Source organism: Entelurus aequoreus, linkage group LG16 (assembly GCF_033978785.1).
Source record: "Entelurus aequoreus isolate RoL-2023_Sb linkage group LG16, RoL_Eaeq_v1.1, whole genome shotgun sequence".
NCBI lineage: Eukaryota > Metazoa > Chordata > Actinopteri > Syngnathiformes > Syngnathidae > Entelurus > Entelurus aequoreus.
The window spans coordinates 54695111-54714791 of NC_084746.1; the positions used below are offsets into that span (position 1 = coordinate 54695111).

The 19681-nt window shown below is 40.0% G+C and overlaps 1 protein-coding gene across 1 annotated transcript in view; it reads left to right on the forward strand.

Annotated features, from left to right (window-relative positions):
* Positions 1 to 19681, forward strand: part of LOC133631195 (obscurin-like) — a 109951-nt gene that overhangs the window by 78283 nt on the left and 11987 nt on the right. Inside the window, 19 exon segments of the mRNA XM_062023354.1 lie at positions 1980 to 2270; positions 3657 to 4919; positions 6874 to 7155; positions 8887 to 8971; positions 9047 to 9168; positions 9235 to 9432; positions 9506 to 9538; positions 9610 to 9708; positions 9780 to 9998; positions 10117 to 10150; positions 11914 to 11966; positions 12046 to 12144; positions 12526 to 12582; positions 13836 to 13975; positions 15202 to 15402; positions 15474 to 15526; positions 15528 to 15542; positions 15626 to 15796; positions 15873 to 16032. Of these exon segments, the coding sequence (XP_061879338.1) occupies positions 1980 to 2270; positions 3657 to 4919; positions 6874 to 7155; positions 8887 to 8971; positions 9047 to 9168; positions 9235 to 9432; positions 9506 to 9538; positions 9610 to 9708; positions 9780 to 9998; positions 10117 to 10150; positions 11914 to 11966; positions 12046 to 12144; positions 12526 to 12582; positions 13836 to 13975; positions 15202 to 15402; positions 15474 to 15526; positions 15528 to 15542; positions 15626 to 15796; positions 15873 to 16032 (3575 nt within the window).

The following is a 19681-nucleotide window of genomic DNA, read 5'->3' on the forward strand; positions in this document are numbered from 1 at the left end:
CACTTCCTTGTAGTCTAGATCAGCGGTTCTGCACCCTTTGTGACCTCGGGGCCTAACTTTTCCACTACAGCTGGGGCCAGGACCCACTCAAATATTAACACTGAATTAGTAATCTTACTCTTAATTTTAATTGTATTCAATGAGGTGGAGACTTGTCCAGGGTCTACGCCACCTTCTGCCTGAATGCAGCTGCGATAGGCTCCAGCACCCCCCATGACCCCGAGATGGACAAGCAGTAGAAAAATGGATGGATGGATGGAATTATACCTGACATACTTACAGTTTACAACCTAGTCAAACGATATGAAACCATGTGTTAATCACAAAGATTATTATTTGTTTACACATAAACCTTAGGGTTAGGTCAGGCTGATTAGAAAAACAATAAATAACCAAATGTACTACATTAGAAGGGACTTATAAATAACTGATGACTTTAGCTCCAGACCTCTTCGGTTTGTTGATGGATGGATGGATGTCATTACTGCCACAAGTGGTGGAAAAGTGTATTACAACTGAGTACCACTGTGGCCCATGCGGACCACAGTTGAGCACAATATATATTTTTGGCTGCCTTGTAAGGGGATATTGCAGCCCAACAATGGGCTCGGCTTGTAGTAACAGTTGTTCTTCCTCCATATATTCAGCTTTAAAAAGATAAGGTTGCGAATCTTCATTTGCCCTAAAATAGTCGTCTTCATTGTTTATTACCAAGTCTGCCATGATTACAACACACATAAGCTTTTTGTTTCCGGAAGAAGGAACGCACATCCGTTGCCAGAAGTCGGAAGTGCGCTGTTATGGAAACAGAAAACAATGCTGTCAGTCAACTGATTAAAATTATCAAAATACGGTAAATATTGAACATATTACATATTGTTATTAAAACATATCTGTTACTAATTACTACATTACTTTATATGTAGACTTGCAGTGTGTATACAAAACGTCGATGGAGGGTTTTGAAGTTGTCTTAGAGGGCTTTGAAGGCTACAACTGTGACTCCCATTAGCTGCATCTTCCCAAGCGTTTTTTTTTATCATATTTAAAATCTTAATTAAAAAAGAAGACGTGTGTGTTCTTGTCTCTCATAATGATTGTGAACGATACGCAAAATTCCAAAAAAAGTGCAGTGCCCTCCTTTTTTTTTTTTTTTTTTTTGTCTTGTCCAGCTTCTCAGGCAAATCAAATTGTTGATGTAGATGCCCATATCGGCTGTACAAATGTACTTTACAAAAGATAAGTGTGGGATACTTCTCTTGTTGCCTTATTTATATTTGACTTTATTAAATGGATTTATATTATTATTTGGTGCAGCCGGGCCGTAGCAGGAGGGGATAGAAAGTGAAAAAAAGGAAGAGGGGGAAATTGTGGGGACAAGAGGAAAATAAGACAGAGAGACAACAACAGCAAACACAACAATAACAATAACAACAACAATAGAACAACATCAGCAAATCGCATATTTTAAAGTTAATGTTAAAGTACCAATGATTGTCACACACTCCCACAAGGTGTGGCGAAATTATTCTCTGCATTTGACCCATCACAATAATTTTTGGTGATTTAATCCCCAATTCCAACCTTTGATGCTGAGTGTCAAGCAGGGAGGTACAAATATGATGATAAAAGTGATAGCAAAGCAGCAGTTAGTGAAATAAATAATAATACAGAAATGACAATGAACATCATTACACTACAAATGGAGCAATACAAATACCAATAGAAATAGCACTATTGATAATGAATAATAACAAAAATTACCTCTATAATAACAATAATTACCTCATAATAACAATAATTACTTAATAATAACGATAATTACCTCGTGCAGTACCCCTTTAATTGGATAGTGATGATGTTGTAATGCTTTATGTACAATGTCAATGTGATGATTATACAATGGATGGAAAGGAGAACAAACTTTGCATTCTGTGGGGTTTTCTCTCTTTTAAATCCTGCTGCTTTCTTCCCCACAGCTGTACCGGACCCCCCAGAGGACCCGGAGGTCTTCAGTAAGACTAAACAATCTGTCACCCTTTCCTGGTTCACTCCTCTGCAAGACGGAGACAGCCCCATCCTGGGCTACAAGGTGGAGATGAGGCTGGCGGACAGCTCTCTCTGGCTTCCTTGTCATTCTGCTCCCGTGTGTAACACTGAGTTTGTGGTGGAGAATCTCATCCCGGGCAGTGGCTACAGGTTTAGAGTGGCAGCTATTAATAGAGCCGGCACGGGCGAGCCGGTTGAGCTTCCTCTGACTGTGCAGCTCGGTGAGTGAATGCTTGGTTTAGCACTTGAATTGGTATAATGTTATTAGTATTGCATATATATGCTGTTTTTGAGATGCTCGGCAATAACCTTTATAAAAGTGGTTTCAGGACAACTTCAAAGGTGCGTTATCTTTCATCCTTTATATTTAGTCGACGGAATTTACTGTAATTTTAGTCGACTAAAACTAGACTAAAATTAAATGAATTTAGATGACTAAAGCTTGTTTGACTAAAACCAGTGGCGGGCCGTGCGTTTCTCACCTCGGCCTTCAGTGATGTCCTACTTAGTCCGACTTCACCTCTCAAAATACCGTAATGTATGTCACCACATGGACACGGTTGGAGATACTATAGAGAAACACACTTGCACGCTACTGGGCATTGATCCCCTCAACAGTGTACAAAAGGGTCTATTTTTCGGCGCATTTAACATTCAATAAACCCGCATCATTCATTAAAACATATCTTACGTGGTACTGTCAAAATATAAAGAATTATATAAAACAAACGAAACATAAAAAAAATAAAGAAATAAAATATTTGAACTCACAATTTGTAGCACCCATCCGACGCCATATAAGCCAGTGGTGCCGACGTAGTAGTCGGTTGGTTTGTGTGAAAGTGGCGGGGAAACCATTTCGGCGCCGGTGTACCAAAATGTGATTGCCTGCCAAAAATATATTTCTTTCGCGGTAGCGCGCACCGCTTGCTAAACCTGCATTGCTTGGCTTCGTCTGTCCACAGCGGATTACTAGGTGTAAGACAAACACTTTATCTTCAAGGGTATTGTACCGGTGAGTTTTCTGTGGTGCCACTTCCTGTTTTCGCAACTTGTGATTGGATACTCACTTAAGACTCCCAAGTGAGTATCCAATCACAGCGTTAGGCCAGCTAGAAGGCCTTACTGACAACAACTCGTGATCTGATTGGCTATCGCAATTGTCTATCACCTCTATGTGTCCGTTCACTTACAGTGCAAAGACGCCCGCATTGTTGATTCCGAAGGCAGATTTCGTACAGTATGGCAACATAAACTAGCTGAATTCTGATTGGATACAAACTCTAAACTAAAAACAACAGTATTGGAAGGAGCATAATATGACATGATAAGAATATGAATACATTTAGATTTTTAGGGAAAATTCATTAAAAATTACTTTTATCTTTAATTATGATCATGAATTCTGGTTATGTTAGGCCAGCAGAGAAGGCCCACCACTGACTAAAATAAATTTTATTCAAAAGACTAAACTAAAACTAAATGTAAAACTAAAAATTAACACTCTTGATGATAACTAAGGCAAACATTTTTTTTAACAAAATGAACACTGCTCTATATGCACAAAATCTCTAAAGGCTCTATGAAAACTCTGTTTGTTTCTATAGAAACGGAGGTAAAAGAAGTCGAGGTGGAGCAACTAGGACAGCCCAGTTTGCCTCCAGAGGCTGCTGAAGAGGGTGACCTTCATGAACTGTGGGAGGCCTCGGCAAAGAAAAGGCGCATGAGTCGAGAACCCACTCTTGACTCCATCACTGAACACCCTGAGGATGATAAAAAAGGAGCCCAAACGAAAACTCAACAGGAGAAGGAAGTGAAGTTGACCAAAAAGCAACCTGAGAATGGTTCTGGGGGATCTTCAATTGTATCGTACCTCAAAAAGAACAGCCAGGTTCAGGTATCCACTGTGACCTCCGAGGACGAGGATGCCACTGCGAGGTTCTTCAAACACTTCCAGATGGTTGATAAGACAACTGAAATCAAAACGACAACGACGATGACTCAGCAGACTGAAACAAAGTATGTGTCAGTAGAGGACACGGACATCGTGGAGATCAGCAAGGAAGACGAGCCTGAGCTGAGAGAAGCTGCTATTAAGATCCAAGCGGCATTCAAGGGCTACAAGGCACGCAAGGACATGCGGCCTGTCTTTAAGGATGTATTCAAAGACCAGACCAAAGAACCTGATGGCACCATCCACCTGGAGTGTGTGGCAGAAGGTCGACCTGATAGAGTACGCTGGCTGAAGGATGGAGAACCGCTGTGTGACGGCAAGCACCACCATATCGACATCTACAATGACGGCACATGTTCTTTGGTCATCACCGCCATCACCACAAAAGACACGGGGGTGTACACATGCGAGGTCACCAATAAGTTTGGCGTCATCTCTCACAGTGGGAAGGTGACAGTGGGAACGGTGAGGGAATCATCTGGGCGGCGTCCACTCTCAGTGGGCTACAGCGCTGACAGCGAGCCCGACAGCTCATCGGGCAGCGAGATGGATGAATCCCTGAGGCAGGCCAGCAGACGCCTCCGCCACCTGCTGCGCACAAGCCTCCCCCCGGACGTAGAGGAAGAGCCTTTTGTCAGTGCGGATGAAGGAGACCTGAATCCCCCGGATCCCCACTCGTACCGTGAGGACGACACTTACATTTACATCCGCTTTGACACGTGGGGGGAGGCAGACGTGGCCTCAAAGAGGTTCCAGGAGATGTTTACAATCCACGGAGTTCCCGTGGAAACCACCATCTTGGAGGCGGGACATCTCAAAGTGGAGTTGCGGATTAGGAAGTTGGGTTATACTCAGGATGGAACCGAAACACCTACACAAGAAAAACAGCCTCCTGCATTCCTGTCTGGAGCTCCTGGTAGGAAAGTCAAGAGCACAACTGAAAAATAGAAAAATGTGTGGATTAAAGATGATGAAACCAATTTGGTGTACAGTAGAACCCCAATATTAGTGGTGGTTACGTTCCATGCCCCTTTTGTAAAGGCTGAAAAAACTGCAAATAGGATAGGATAGACTAGACTTTTATTTATCCCACAATGGGGAAATTATATTGTTGCAGTGCAGGTTTTTACATACAATAACAGAAGTAAAGCATAATGAAAAACAACAAAATAGTAATAAATATTACATATTGCTCACTAATATGTATAGCTAGAAGATAAAATACAATAATAAAATACTAACATCCATATTGCACACCACAAAAAAAAAATCGCAGTAATCACATAAATGAGTTGTAAAGTCTTATGGCTGTCGGTAGAAAGGACCTACGGTAGCTCTCCTTTCACTGTGGATGTATTTGTAACAGTCTAATGCTGAAGGAGCTATCAAATCAAATCAAATCAAGCTTTATTTATAAAGAGCTTTTCGTACATAAAAGTATGTGAAAGTAAGTGCTTTACAAAGTTAAAAACAATACCCCGGTGACCCATATCCCCCATTATCCCATATGTATGCACGGATACAGATACCAAACACAAACACACACACACACAACATACACACATAAGCAACTATATGGACCAATGATTGCATGGCTGAGTACAGAGGAGACATGTGAGTAATAACTATCACAAGAGCCATCTGCACCAGGAGGTCATCAGACCATGGCCACACGGACGCTGACACAAAAGCGCCCCCACAAGCACGGCCGATAACCCCTGAGGCAGATGGCTCATCTGAGGAACGTTGGAAAATAAAAATAATAAAACGTGTAAAATAGTAAGAACAATGTGTAGAGATAAATAATAAAATACAAGTAAGACATATGAAGATTAATAGAAAATAAAAATAATTTAAAAAAATCTATATATATATATACATACAGTAAATAAATAATAAATAAATATGAATAAATAAAATATTGCATAACTAATAGGATAAAAAGTAAAACACGAATGACTTCAATAAAATTATTAATATCAGGTAAAAGCTAAATCAAAAAGGTGGGTCTTAAGCCTGCTCTTAAAAACATGGGCCTCCACAGTGTTGTGCACGTGGGGATATGGATTGGAAATTATTATTACTACTATTTATATATTACAATTATTATTATTACCATCACACAACATCACACCTTGTCAGAGCATTTTCCTGCTGGAAAATGTTGAGTGCATTGACTTGTAAAACGGCGCCCTCTGTTGAAATCGTAGCTACAGTATTATTTTTTCCTTGTAGATGGGGCCATCAAACCACTTTCTAGTTCAATTGCTATAAAAAAAAATATTTACAATTTTCAGCAAAAAAGATAAGTGTGCGAGGGAGTGAATAGGCAGGGATGTACTACTGTGTAATGTATATGTGCTGAAACATCAACATTTTACCTTAGTGTGGTATAAGTGATAGAGTAATTCAGTGAAATATCTAATAATATGACTGAATAATAATGACTATGCCCAGGGACAATCAAAAGAAACACACTTGGGACACCGTTGAGGTAACTAATGAGTTATAGGGATACAGGTTCTTGATCGGCCTCGCTTTTTAATGGTGTAAAATCCTTTTTTCAGCAATTTTTGGCGTATCAGGAGATTTTTCATGAGTTGGTGTTTCCGCACACATTATTGACCAAACCTACTTTTCTCTTACAAATCTTCCCAATTTTTTGGAATTTTACACGTGTTTTCATTGTCAGAGTCTGTAACATTAAACTTAATGTTACCTTAAATTGATCCAGTGCAATCCACATCAGTTTAAATTCCCATTCAGCATTTTCCCATTTCAAGACCTTAAAACTCTTTTATTAATTTGGCTAGACAAATCATGCATTTTTAACTACGATACCTTAACATTATGTCCTGTTCCTCTTCTAGCTGCCCCGGTCTTCTTGACAGAGTTACAAAATCAGGACGTCCCAGACGGCTACCCGGTCAGCTTTGACTGCGTGGTGATCGGAAAACCCTCCCCAGCGGTACGCTGGTACAAAGATGGCAAACTGCTGGAGGAGAATGACCATTATATGATCAACGAGGACCAGGAGGGCTGCCATCAGCTTATCATCACCGCCGTACTGCCCACCGACATGGGCGTCTATCGCTGCACGGCGGAAAACAGCAGCGGCATCGCGGCCACTAGGGCTGAGCTCAGGGTCGACAGTAAGTTTTTTTTGTTTGCGCACATGAAAGTTTGTTGTATATAAGTAAAATGAAAATGTACTTTTCTTGATCAAAGGTCACTTTTCAAACAGCACACTTTACCTCAAATTTTAAGTATTTATTAGGGCTTTCTAGATCTCTTGTTGCCGTATTAAATATAAGGCGGCAGAGGGGAACTACTAGCAAAAGAAGAGCTGTCTTACATATTTGGGGTCTAAAGACACTCTTCAGAAGTATATTTTGGAAGTTTATTTTTTTATATAATAGCAGAATATAAAAATAACCTACATATTCAATTAAGCAGACAGCATTTTGGATTGGAATATTTGGAAACAAGGCCGAAAATCGTAGGACCAAAACTATTATGTCAATTGCTATTAAAAATTGCATTTATGGCTATGACTGTATACTATGTACCTCACTAAAATCAATGCATTTATCCTTCAAAGAATAAAACAATCATAGAAATTTGAAAATATGTATTTACCACTGGTTTCCCAACAACATAAAATAGAAAAAATATACTTTGATATATTTTATAATGATAATAATATAATAGATAGGCCAAATACTCAGCAGCTCAGCTTTTCTGGAAGTGGATGGACTGTGGGCTGGCCTCGGCTGGCCTGGACTTTAGGCTTCCGCAAGATGATTGGATGATCCGTCTGAGGCTGAATCCCTTATTAAGTGACAGCAAAATGAGCAAATCAGCAATTTTGAAACATAAACACTACCGCGGAGCATTTTTAAAGAGACTTTTCCAATCCTTGTAGTGACTTTATTTATATAAAAACGACTAGTGACAAATCTAGCATCTTTTTCCTGGTATTATTGGAGACTGGACTCATGTTCGGAGACACTTACAGTGTCCTCGGCGAGCAGTGAGGGCTGTTGTGTGCCTCCACGGTCCCAAAGCACTCAGATGGTCACACTCGCTCACGCTTCTGCTCCTTGAAAGACCAGCAGCTGCTCACTGCCCTCTAGATACTTCTAGAGGGAAGTGTGCTTCTTGCTTAAGTCATCACAACATCCTCTTTAAGGAGTACTGTTTTAGTGATAAAAGTATTTTGGACGAAATCCGAAAATGCAAATTTGGGCTATTTTCGGCCAAACATTTTTCGTATCCGAAATTTCAGTTTGTCGCTTTTTCCAATCCAATCCACTTTATTTATATAGTACTATTAACAACAAAACTCTGTCAAGAGTGCTGCACATAAAACAAACAATAAGAAGTAGTTAAATTAAAATTATTTAAAATAACAATAGATAAAATAATGAAATCAATTAAAAAATAAAATAATACAAAAAGTATAATAATTATAATAAAAACACCAAAATAAGTCAAAACAAATTTATAAAATAGAATAAAACAATAAAATACAGAAATGACCACACGACTTAAAAGCCAGAAACTAAAAGTGGGTTTTAAGACGAGTCTTAAAACATTCAACAGTGGCTTATGATGCTAATTTCAATATAATGATGATCAATATAGCAGTCTCACAATGCTGACAAGCAGCTAAGAAATTAACAAAGAATTATGATGAATGTCAAAAATATATATTTTTCCCCCCAAAATTTGGTGTTGTCTTTTATTCAGTGTTGACTTATATTTGGGTTAATGCAGTACATCACACATAGAGTAGGTCAGTGGATGCCCAGCCAATTAGTTCTTGGTCATGATAGGCTTTGACCTCCATACTGCTCACAAGTGATCATACGCTCCATCAGTGTCTTGCAGCTCTGATTATGACACCGCTGCTGATGCTGCCACTGAAACGTCATCTTACATCAGCGCCAAGGGCTACCTGTCCAGGTAAAGCAGTTTATCACCAAAATATACATTAAAATGCATTGTTGAGCAATGCAATATTCTCCCTTTCCCTTCCAGGGAGACTGAGACCTTTGAGTCTGTAACAGAAGATGATCAGCTGCCACAAATCGTGGAGGAACTTCACGATGTTCATGCCAGTCCAGGTTCACCGATAGCTAGGATGCAGCTCAGAGTAAAAGGTATACATGCTGTAAACTTATAAACCAAAAATCCCCAAAATTCAAACACACACGTTTTGTTTCCAGGTTTCCCCAAACCAAGGGTTTATTGGTTCAAAGAAGGCCAACCCCTGCGGGCCTCGGAACGGGTGTCGTTGTTAGCCCAGCAGGATGTTCATGCCTTAGAGATCCTGGAGGTGAAGAAAGACGACATGGGGGAGTACTCTGCTTACATCAGTAATGCAGCGGGTTCTGCTTACTCCTCTGCCCGACTCATAGTTCTGAGTGCGTATGCCAGAAAATATATCACTTCACAAACACTGTGCAATGCAAATTAATTTGACTTCACTGTTTACAGACCCAGGGGAGATTCTTCCACAAGATCAGAAAGGTAATTCGGGCTTCTTTCTCTCAAACATACGGTTTTAATGTGACTGGGATTGAGCACTTTTTTTCTCATAGACTCCCGTGAGTCATTGGTGCCACCACGTTTCCTGGAAAGGTTCAGCAACAGAAAAGTGAAACAAGGAGCCAGCATCACGTTATCTGTCAAAGTGGAAGGTTTGCTCACCAAACGTACTTATCTTTCAAGATGACCTAATTCATTGTAACACTGTTAAATACTGCTTTAGGGTCTCCCACTCCGATGGTCTCTTGGCTAAAGGAGGAGTCGCTGGAAGACGTGCTGTGGATCAAGACCGACACCAAGGGATACAAAATAGCAAGCTCAGGACGCCAGCATAGCCTCATCTTGATGGATGTGGGAACAGAGTACACCGGTGCCTATACATGCATTGCCACTAATAAGGCGGGACAGTCCATCTGTACCGCTCACTTCGAGGTGGATGACAGTAAGTAACAACTAATCATATTCTTATACTCTTTATATTAACGCTGTGGTCACCTTTTGGTGTTTATTACTGTCATGATTTGTAGTTAGAATATGTATATTTTCTCCCCTTCTTTCAGCTCCACTACAAAAGAAAGAGACCAAACCCTCAGAGTAAGTTTTATACATGTCCCAGAAATGGCATAAATTGTACATATACAAGATGTTTATTTGTTTATTTGAAAAGGATCCCCATTAGCCTATGCTATTGCAGTCAGCTAGTCTTACTGGGGTCCACACAAAACATTACATATTATGAAAACAGTTTAAAAACATTGCAAAACACATACAAAATATAAAACTACAAGACTGTATTACATGTGTTCAGGTTTTAGTCATTATACGTGTTTGCTACAAATATACACCATATACACGCACCCAACAGCTGAGTAGCAAAACCAACATTTTAAAGTGCATGCAAGGGTAGATAAATTTGCTGGACACTGCACGATACTTTAAATGTATCATGACAAGTAACATGTATGAGTTTTACACTAACAACTGATTAGCATAAACAATATTTTAAAGTGCATGCAAACGGAAGAAGGAGCTGAGCCGGAAGGCAAAGCTCTCAATTTACCGGTCGATCTACGTTCTCATCCTCACCTATGGTCATGAGCTTTGGGTTATGACCGAAAGGACAAGATCACGGGTACAAGCGGCCGAAATGAGTTTCCTCCGCCGGGTGGCGGGGCTCTCCCTTAGAGATAGGGTGAGAAGCTCTGCCATCTTGGGGGAGCTCAAAGTAAAGCCGCTGCTCCTCCACATCGAGAGGAGCCAGATGAGGTGGTTCGGGCGCCTGGTCAGGATGCCACCCGAACGCCTCCCTAGGGAGGTGTTTAGGGCACGTCCGACCGGTAGGAGGCCACGGGGAAGACCCAAGACACGTTGGGAAGACTATGTCTCCCGGCTGGCCTGGGAACGCCTCGGGATCCCCCGGGTGGAGCTGGACGAAGTGGCTGGGGAGAGGGAAGTCTGGGCTTCCCTGCTTAGGCTGCTGCCCCCGCGACCCGACCCGGATAAGCGGAAGAAGATGGATGGATGATGGCAAAGGTAGATAAAGTTGTTGGTCGCTGCATAATACTTCTAATGTGGAACTACAAACTGAACTACAAAAAGATGTTGCCTACAGCCACAACTGTTGCAGTATGGCAGGTGTAACACATCTGTGTTTCAGACCAACATTTCAGTAGCACAACCAACATTTTAAAAGTGCATCCACTGTTAGATAAAGTTGCTGGATGCTGCATGCTATTTGTAATGTGGAGTTGATTAAAATGACAAGAGTTTTCCTACAGCCACAGCTGCTGCAGTATGGCAAGTGTAACACAAAGAGTTAGCACATCCAACATTTTAAAGTGCATGCAAAGGTAGATAAAATTGCTAGATGCTGCAATATACTTCAAATGTGGAGCTAATAAGACCTGCAGCAGGGGGTCGTCTACTGCCACAGCTGTTGCAGTATGGCAAGTGTAACACACATGAGTTTCACACCAACAAATGAGTATCACGTCCAACATTTTAAGGCTAGTGGACACTGCAAGATATTTCAAATGTGGCGCTTCAACATGAGGTTTTCCTACAGCTGTTGCTGTATGAAAAATGTTTCACGCATGAGTTTCAAACCAACAACTGAGTAGCTCAACCAAGATTTTAAAGTGCATTAAAGGGAGATCAAGTTGCTGTGCTGCAAGATTCATCAAATAGGGAAGTGTAACATGCAGAAGTGTCACACAAAATGTTAAAAGGCACAACCGGCATCATACTCCTGTTGTCTTGTGAAGTTATTCAAAATAGTTTGACTACAGCCATTGTTAAAGTCAATGTTTTTTGTTTGTTTTTGTAATGGTAACATTGAATTTTATTCCAATCATTAGAGTTCTTGGGATTAAAGTCAGTCCACCAAAGGAGGATGCAAACAGGGGGCAAGGTGATAAATAACCGTTTTTTTAGTATCACTGTAAGTACTTTATGGCTAACATGGTTTTTGTCTTGTGTACTGCTTCAAGAGAGTAAAATGCCCTACTTAGGAGAGGTCGGTTCAGAGGAATTCCTCATGAAACTCACCTCCCAGATTACTGAAATGGTATCAGCCAAGATCACCCAAGGTAAGTTTGTTTGTCATGGACCATTCTGTCTATGCAGTTCAAACAATGGACATAAATAGTAATAAGATTACATTTCATGATATTTTTTGCAATTTCCCGCCTGTGTGAACCTAAGCTTTGATACTAGCCAATCATTAAAATTGTGTTGTTTATAAAAGCCCATCCGTTTGATCAAATCAAGAATTGCAAAAGTCAATTCTTGAGTGTTAAAAATTATACTTAAAAAGCTCTGTGTTAGCGCTTGTGTTGACTGCACGTATTGTTCATGTGTTTAAAACTAGTATAGCTTCATCCATACATCATCACTTACTCTATATTCAACCATCACTTTATTAATACAGCCCATAAAATGCTCATCCGATCCACCAATCTGTTATTCAGACAGCACACAGAATCTGGAAGTGCTCCAGTGGATGAAATCTTGGCCCAAAACTACCAGTATGTATTCCACATGCATCCATTTGTTCATGATTATTGATGAAGCGGTGATGACTTCTTAAAAACTGTCATCCTATTTTCTTAGAATCAAATATAGTGCTCTAGGCTATAACCACACTCTCTCCCAACTCAAATTGGCAGCTTTTTTGTTGTTGTATTATTAATACTGTAACTTGTACTGGTCATTGTTTATTACTAAAACAATGCAGTCACTGAAATACTAACAAACTATAACAGTGAAGTATATTATATTGACTTTTGTGCTCCAGTTTTTTTAAATTCATATCAATACTGTATGTTAAATGTATATATTTATAAAATATATAGTATATAACTAAATTATATGTTTTAAATATATATGTGTTTATATATACGCATACATATATACACACATGTATATATTTAAATTATATATTTTTCAATATATATATATGTCTGTGTATATATACATACATATATACACACACATATATATGTACATATACATATATATGTGTATATACTGTATATATGTAAGTATATATATATGTATGTATGTATATACAGTATATATGTATGTATATATATGTATGTATATATGTACATATACATATATATGTGTATATACTGTATATTTGTAAGTATATATATATGTATGTATGTATATACAGTATATATGTATGTATATATATGTATGTATATACATATATAAATATATATATATATATGTATATACAAACGTATATATGTATATACACATATATAAATATATACATGTGTGTATATATATATATATATATATATATATATATATATATATATATATATATATATATATATATATATATATATATATATATATATATATATATATATATATATGTGTATATGTATATATATGTATATGTATACATATATATATGTATATGTATACATATATATGTATATGTATATATATATATAGCAGGACAGAGCTTTTTTTCCTGTCACTCACACACACCAGTGACATTGCACTATGAAGTCAAAACACAATGACCGCATGCTCTTGAACGAGGCGTTTTATATTAAGGTCTACGCAGTGTTTGGTCGTTTTGTATTGAGGTTAATACAGTACTGTATATTGTAGTGTTAGCGTTACGTTCATTAGCATGAAAATATGTTACTCGTGTCAACTTACTAGCAACTAAACTGCTAACACGTCCAACATAATAGCGACACATTTGACCTGTATTTTGATTATACCACTTGATCCCCTTCCTGTGTTGCTGCCCCAGCTTCATTGCGAGTGCCAGGCGCTGACAGCGACGACGAGACCAAGACACCTTCGGCGTCACCTCATCACGGCCGCTCTCGTCCCCCCTCCCTCGTGGCGGACTCCTCCTCTGAATCTGATGAAGGGGATGCCAGGGGAGAGGTAAGACACTGCCATGTACAGTCGCGATCAAAAATGTACGTACACTTGTAAAGAACATAATGTCATGGCTGTCTTGAGTTTCCAACAATTTCTACAAGTCTTATTTTTTGGTGATCGAGTGATTGGAGCACATACTAGTTGGTCACAAAAAACCTTCATGAAGTTTGGTTCTTTTATGAATTTATTATGGGTCTACTGAAAATGTGACAAAATCTGCTGGGTCAAAAGTATCCATACAGCAATGTTAATATTTGGTTACATGTCCCTTGGCAAGTTTCACTGCAATAAGGTGCTTTTGGTAGCCATCCACAAGCTTCTGGTTGAATTTTTGACCACTCCTCTTGACAAAATTGGTGCAGTTCAGCTAAATTTGTTGGTTTTCTGACATGGATTTGTTTCTTCAGCATTGTCCACGCGTTTAAGTCAGGACTTTGGGAAGGCCATTCTAAAACCTTGATTCTAGCCTGATTTAGCCATTCCTTTACCACTTTTGACGTGTGTTTGGGGTCATTGTCCTGTTGGAACACCCAACTGCGCCCAAGACCCAACCTCCGGGCTGATGATTTTAGGTTGTCCTGAAGAATTTGGAGGTAATCCTCCTTTTTCATTGTCCCATTTACTCTCTGTAAAGCCCAGAGCATAATACTACCACCACCATGCTTGACGGTAGGGTTGGTGTTTCTGGGATTAAACATATTGTTGGGTATTGTGGCCAAACGGTTCAATTTTTGTTTCGTCTGACCACAGAACTTTCCTCCAGAAGGTCTTATCTTTGTCCATGTGATGTCAAGTCCATGTCAGAGAACCAACAAATTTAGCTGAACTGCACCAATTTTGTCAAGAGGAGTGGTCAAAAATTAAACCAGAAACTTGTGGATCGCTACCAAAAGCGCCTTGTTGCAGTGAAACTTGCCAAGGGACATGTAACCAAATATTAACATTGCGATGTGTATACTTTTGACTCAGCAGATTTGGTCACATTTTCAGTAGACCCATAATAAATTCATAAAAGAACCAAACTTCATGAATGTTTTTTGTGACCAACAAGTATGTGCTCCAATCACTCTATCACAAAAAAATAAGAGTTGTAGAAATTATTGGAAACTCAAGACAGCCATGACATTCTGTTCTTTACAAGTGTATGTAAACTTTTGATCGCGACTGTATGTGCTGAAATGGTACGTTCCTGAAACTGAAACACTAAAAGACTGTGACTGTGTGTGTAGATGTTTGATATCTATGTAGCGACAGCCAACTACGACCCCACTGTGGCAAGCAAAGAGTCTATCTCCCTGAAGGAGGGACAGTATGTAGAGGTTTTGGACTCGGCTCACCCGCTCAAGTGGTTGGTACGGACCAAACCCACCAAGATGACGCCATCCCGCCAAGGCTGGGTGTCACCTGCCTACCTGGACAAAAAACTTAAAGTACGCCTGCATAGCATTGAAAAACACATTGGTGAGGTGTTCAAGGTTCTAAAGTCCATGCGTTCTTGTAGCTGTCTGCAGATGCAGGCGACATTCCAGAGGCAAGTGTTGAAGAGGTGTCTGAGGAAGAAGAAGTTATTGTACGTCAAACACTTTTATGCATTAAAAAAAAGTAGCGTAATCATCTTAAGCTGCGTGTTTCTCTTTTCTTTGCCATCTTTAGCCAACTGATCCAGGACTTGATCGGCGGTGAATCCGAGTTTGTCAAAGAGATAGGCTTCTTCACGGGTCATCACCTGAGGCACGCCGACAGCCCGGATGCACCAGCTGACGTCAGCAGCCAGAAAGAGTCCATATTTAGAAACATCGAGGACATTAAGGAGTTCCACAACAAGTGTGTTCACCTCTTGATGACCAGCTTATCTTACCACTTATCACTGTGGAAGTGACTCTCTATACGTTTATTTCAGGGCTTTCCTTCCCAATTTGAGCGACTGTGACACAGACGATGACGTGGCCATGTGCTTCCTGAAGAACAAGGAGGGCTTTGAGAAGTACCTCCAATATCTTGTAGGCCAGAGCCAGGCTGAGTGTGCCGTCAGTGACAAAACAGTGCACCACTTCTTCAAGGTATTACTGCTCTTCTTAGTGTTACCGTAAATGCTCAATTAAAGCCTCTATTCAGTGAACCGCACAGCCTCCTTTTAGACGGTGAGCTGACATGAGAAAAAGTGCCTAGAAAATGAATTTCGCTCCCACGTCTAAGCACAACTTGTTCAATGCATTTTTGCATAGATAATACCCTTCTGGACTTTGGGTTAAAAGTTCAGAACATGATACCTAGCCAAATTTTGTCACAAGCCAGAAATGTATATAGAGGTAAATCACAAAAAACGAAAATCTTGTGCTGCAGTTTTGGCTTGTAAAATATGTCTTATTCATTTTGGCAACACAAAATCTTTCTCAAATATCATAAATACATATACCTAACATCTGAAACAAATATTGGTGCCTTAGTATACTCATATGTGAATTTAGATCATGAAATGTAGCAAATTTCTTAAAAAACGATTCAACTGAAGTGATTTGCCCCAGCACAATGAAGCACACACTTATTAAATTTAGCTAAAAGCTTATGTATCATACATTAAAAAAATGTCACAACCTTCTATGTAATCAAAGGTACAAAAGAAGTAACACACCGTGGCCAAAAGTGGCTTAAAATCTAGCAAAATATTACCATGCACCCCAAAACTGGAATAAGGCAAAAATGGACAAGATTAAAATAGATGCAGTAAAGGCCCAAATTGGTATAAAATATGATAAATATTTATTAAAGTAGCAAATTGTTTCACAGCATGTGTCATTTATACCCCCCACCCCCCCCCCCCCCCCCCCCCCCACACACACACACACACAAACACACACAAAAGACCAAAACAAATTTGAAAAAAAAGGTAATACAGACATTATTTAAGCTTTACCGTTAAAATGGCAGTGTGGCATCTCGATAATCAAACATCTTGATAAAGAAACAAAAGTGGCAAATTTTACATGGTGACATGGTGCGTAATTACTCATCAATATCACTTTCATCTGTGTCATCATCCCATGCACCTCTTTCTTCTGTTTCCTTTGAAACATTTCCACAGTTCTGGCAGTGACATAAATCAGTACAAGACATTTTTGCAGACATACATGAACATCTTTCTGTTTCACATTTGCTTGTCTTGCAACCACAGTGGACTACCTGCAGCACACTATCTGGGGCAGGATTTCTAGTCATCCATCTTACTGTTAACTCCCCATCCTCAATGTACCATCCATTGCCAATGGGTGAAGGGGCACACATCATACCAGTCAGGGAATGTCGCATTACTGCTGCTTGGTAGTTTGCCCTTTTGCAGTGTTGGTGGAGGGCATCACTTGTTGGGGGAATGGACAGTTCTGGCAAAGCTGACGATGCCATACAGAATGCTTTGTATCTTGCATCGTTCACGTCTTTGGCAGATGCCTGTCCATACAGGTGGCACACATATTTGCTCAGTGTTTTGAACGTAGACTGGTCAAGGTTAAAACTGCTGCCCAGATTTGAGAACGCAGTCAGGTATTCGTCTTTCTGACAAGCAAGAGAAAATGTCTTCCTTTTGCCCTTGCCATGAAAGGCACTGGTCGAGTCACAACCTGTGAAGGTATGGATGCCAATGAGTGCAGAACAAACACTGTTGCCAAGAGCTGCTGCCACCTTAGCCACGTCTATGATCCTCGTTCTGTTGCCTACTCCCGTGAAAAAATACAAGCTACACTGTAAAGCTCTTTGAAGACTTACAGCAATCACTGCCACATCAGTGTCAGGGCTTTTGATGACAACAGTTTGATGTTCTTGTGCAGCATGCTGTGCATGTAAAAACACCCTAGTGTCACATTCCTCATGGTCACATGTCAGTTCGTGAACAGCACTGACAGTTTGTGAACCCTCTTTCACAGTAACACAGTGACACAGTTCTCCATGTGCTATGTACAAGCTGAAGTCCCTGCCCAAAATGGTGAGATCAGCATCTCGCCATGCAACAAAGAGGAATTCTGCCAGTGCTGCTTTGTTGGTCCCATTAGATAGAAACTTGCACAATGAAAAGCTTATTTTGCTGGTCCCCCTTGCAAATTCACAAAATATAAATATAAATATAAACTTAAGCTAAATAAAGAATCACAGAATATAAAAATTAAACAAGAATAAACTTAAACTATATTGCACACTTACAATAAACTTACTAAAAATGTAAATGCTAAGGATGTTTAATACTAATAAATATAATAAAATAAAATAAGAAACAAAAATAAAGAAATAAGATAAAGTAAATTAAAGTGTGGATCTTACAACAGATCTATAGTGGGCATGAGTAGACAGAAGCAGTATTGCACATTCAGTTCACAGTGAAGATGATAATGGATGATATGACAATGATGATGTATAAAGTGCACTATGCATTCTTCAATTATTGTAGCAGCAGTGGAGGTGACATGAAGTCACAGCAGGGATGTGGGTAGTGGTCACAGTTCAGTCAGTTCAGGGATGAGGGGTGAGGTGTGAAGGTGTGCGGGGGGAGGGGTGGGGGTTGTGATGTGTAAATCAGTCCAGGGGTGTGTGTGTGTGTGTGTGGGGGGGGGGGGGGGGGGGGGGGAGAGAGATTGGGGCTGTGGTGTGAAGGTATATGGGGGGATGGGTGGGGCTTCCTTTTCTAGGCCAGTGGTTCTCAAACTTTTAAATTCCAAGGTCTCCCCTTAACTCTGACAGTGTATAAATGGTCCATTTGGTTATTACAAAGTAACAACACATTCTTTCAATCCTACGCTATGTACTGTAACATTATTACTATAGATTCACACACGTGTGTGTGTGTGTGTGTGTGTGTGTGTGTGTGTGTGTGTGTGTGTGTGTGTGTGTGTGTGTGTGTGTGTGTGTGTGTGTGTGTGTGTGTGTGTGTGTGTGTGTGTGTGTGTGTGTGTGTCACATACCTGCCGACACGGTTTCTGCTTGTGTGAGTTGATCCCTCTGGCGTTTTCCTCCCACACGAGTGTACTTTTCCACTTTTTGACAAATTATACAGATGGCTGGCAGGACGGGGCCGGCAGAAGCAACGGGCAAACCTGAACGAGATCGAAGTTTCTTTCGGGGAGTTTCAGACGTGCCTGCTGACTGACCTGCGGCTGCAGATGGTTCTCCCACCGCCCGTGCGGTCCTTTTCTCGGCATAAAACAATGCAGATTTATCTGTAAAACGTCGGTAGCATTTTGCGTGAAACCCAGCGTCGTCAGGAATAGCGTCAAAATCTACATCCGAGCAATGTTTATAGATTTCTGCCAGATGCTTGTTCTGGTCTTGCAGACAAAGCCACTGTTTTAAATAGTTTCTGTATGTGTCCCACCGTGTCCGAGTGAAGTGCTGGACGTCCTCATTGTTCACAGATGAAAGATGCATATAGCATCTTTTATTTTCCTCTTTACGCACTTTTTTTCTAACTTTTGAGGTCTTTCGTTCCTCTTCACTCTCGGATGTTGTCGTCGCCATAGCAGGTATGTTGTTAGAATAAAGCTGCTACCTGATTGGTCCATGTGACCAAAACCGCGCCACTCCCCACTAGATATCACTGCGCCTCACTGAAAAATAGTACCGGCTTTCAACACCGATTACACAAAATGGGCTAGGTGTCAATTTCCGAACTTTTGGTATCTTACTTACTACCAGTAAATCTATTTTATGAAGTAAAAATGATGTTGT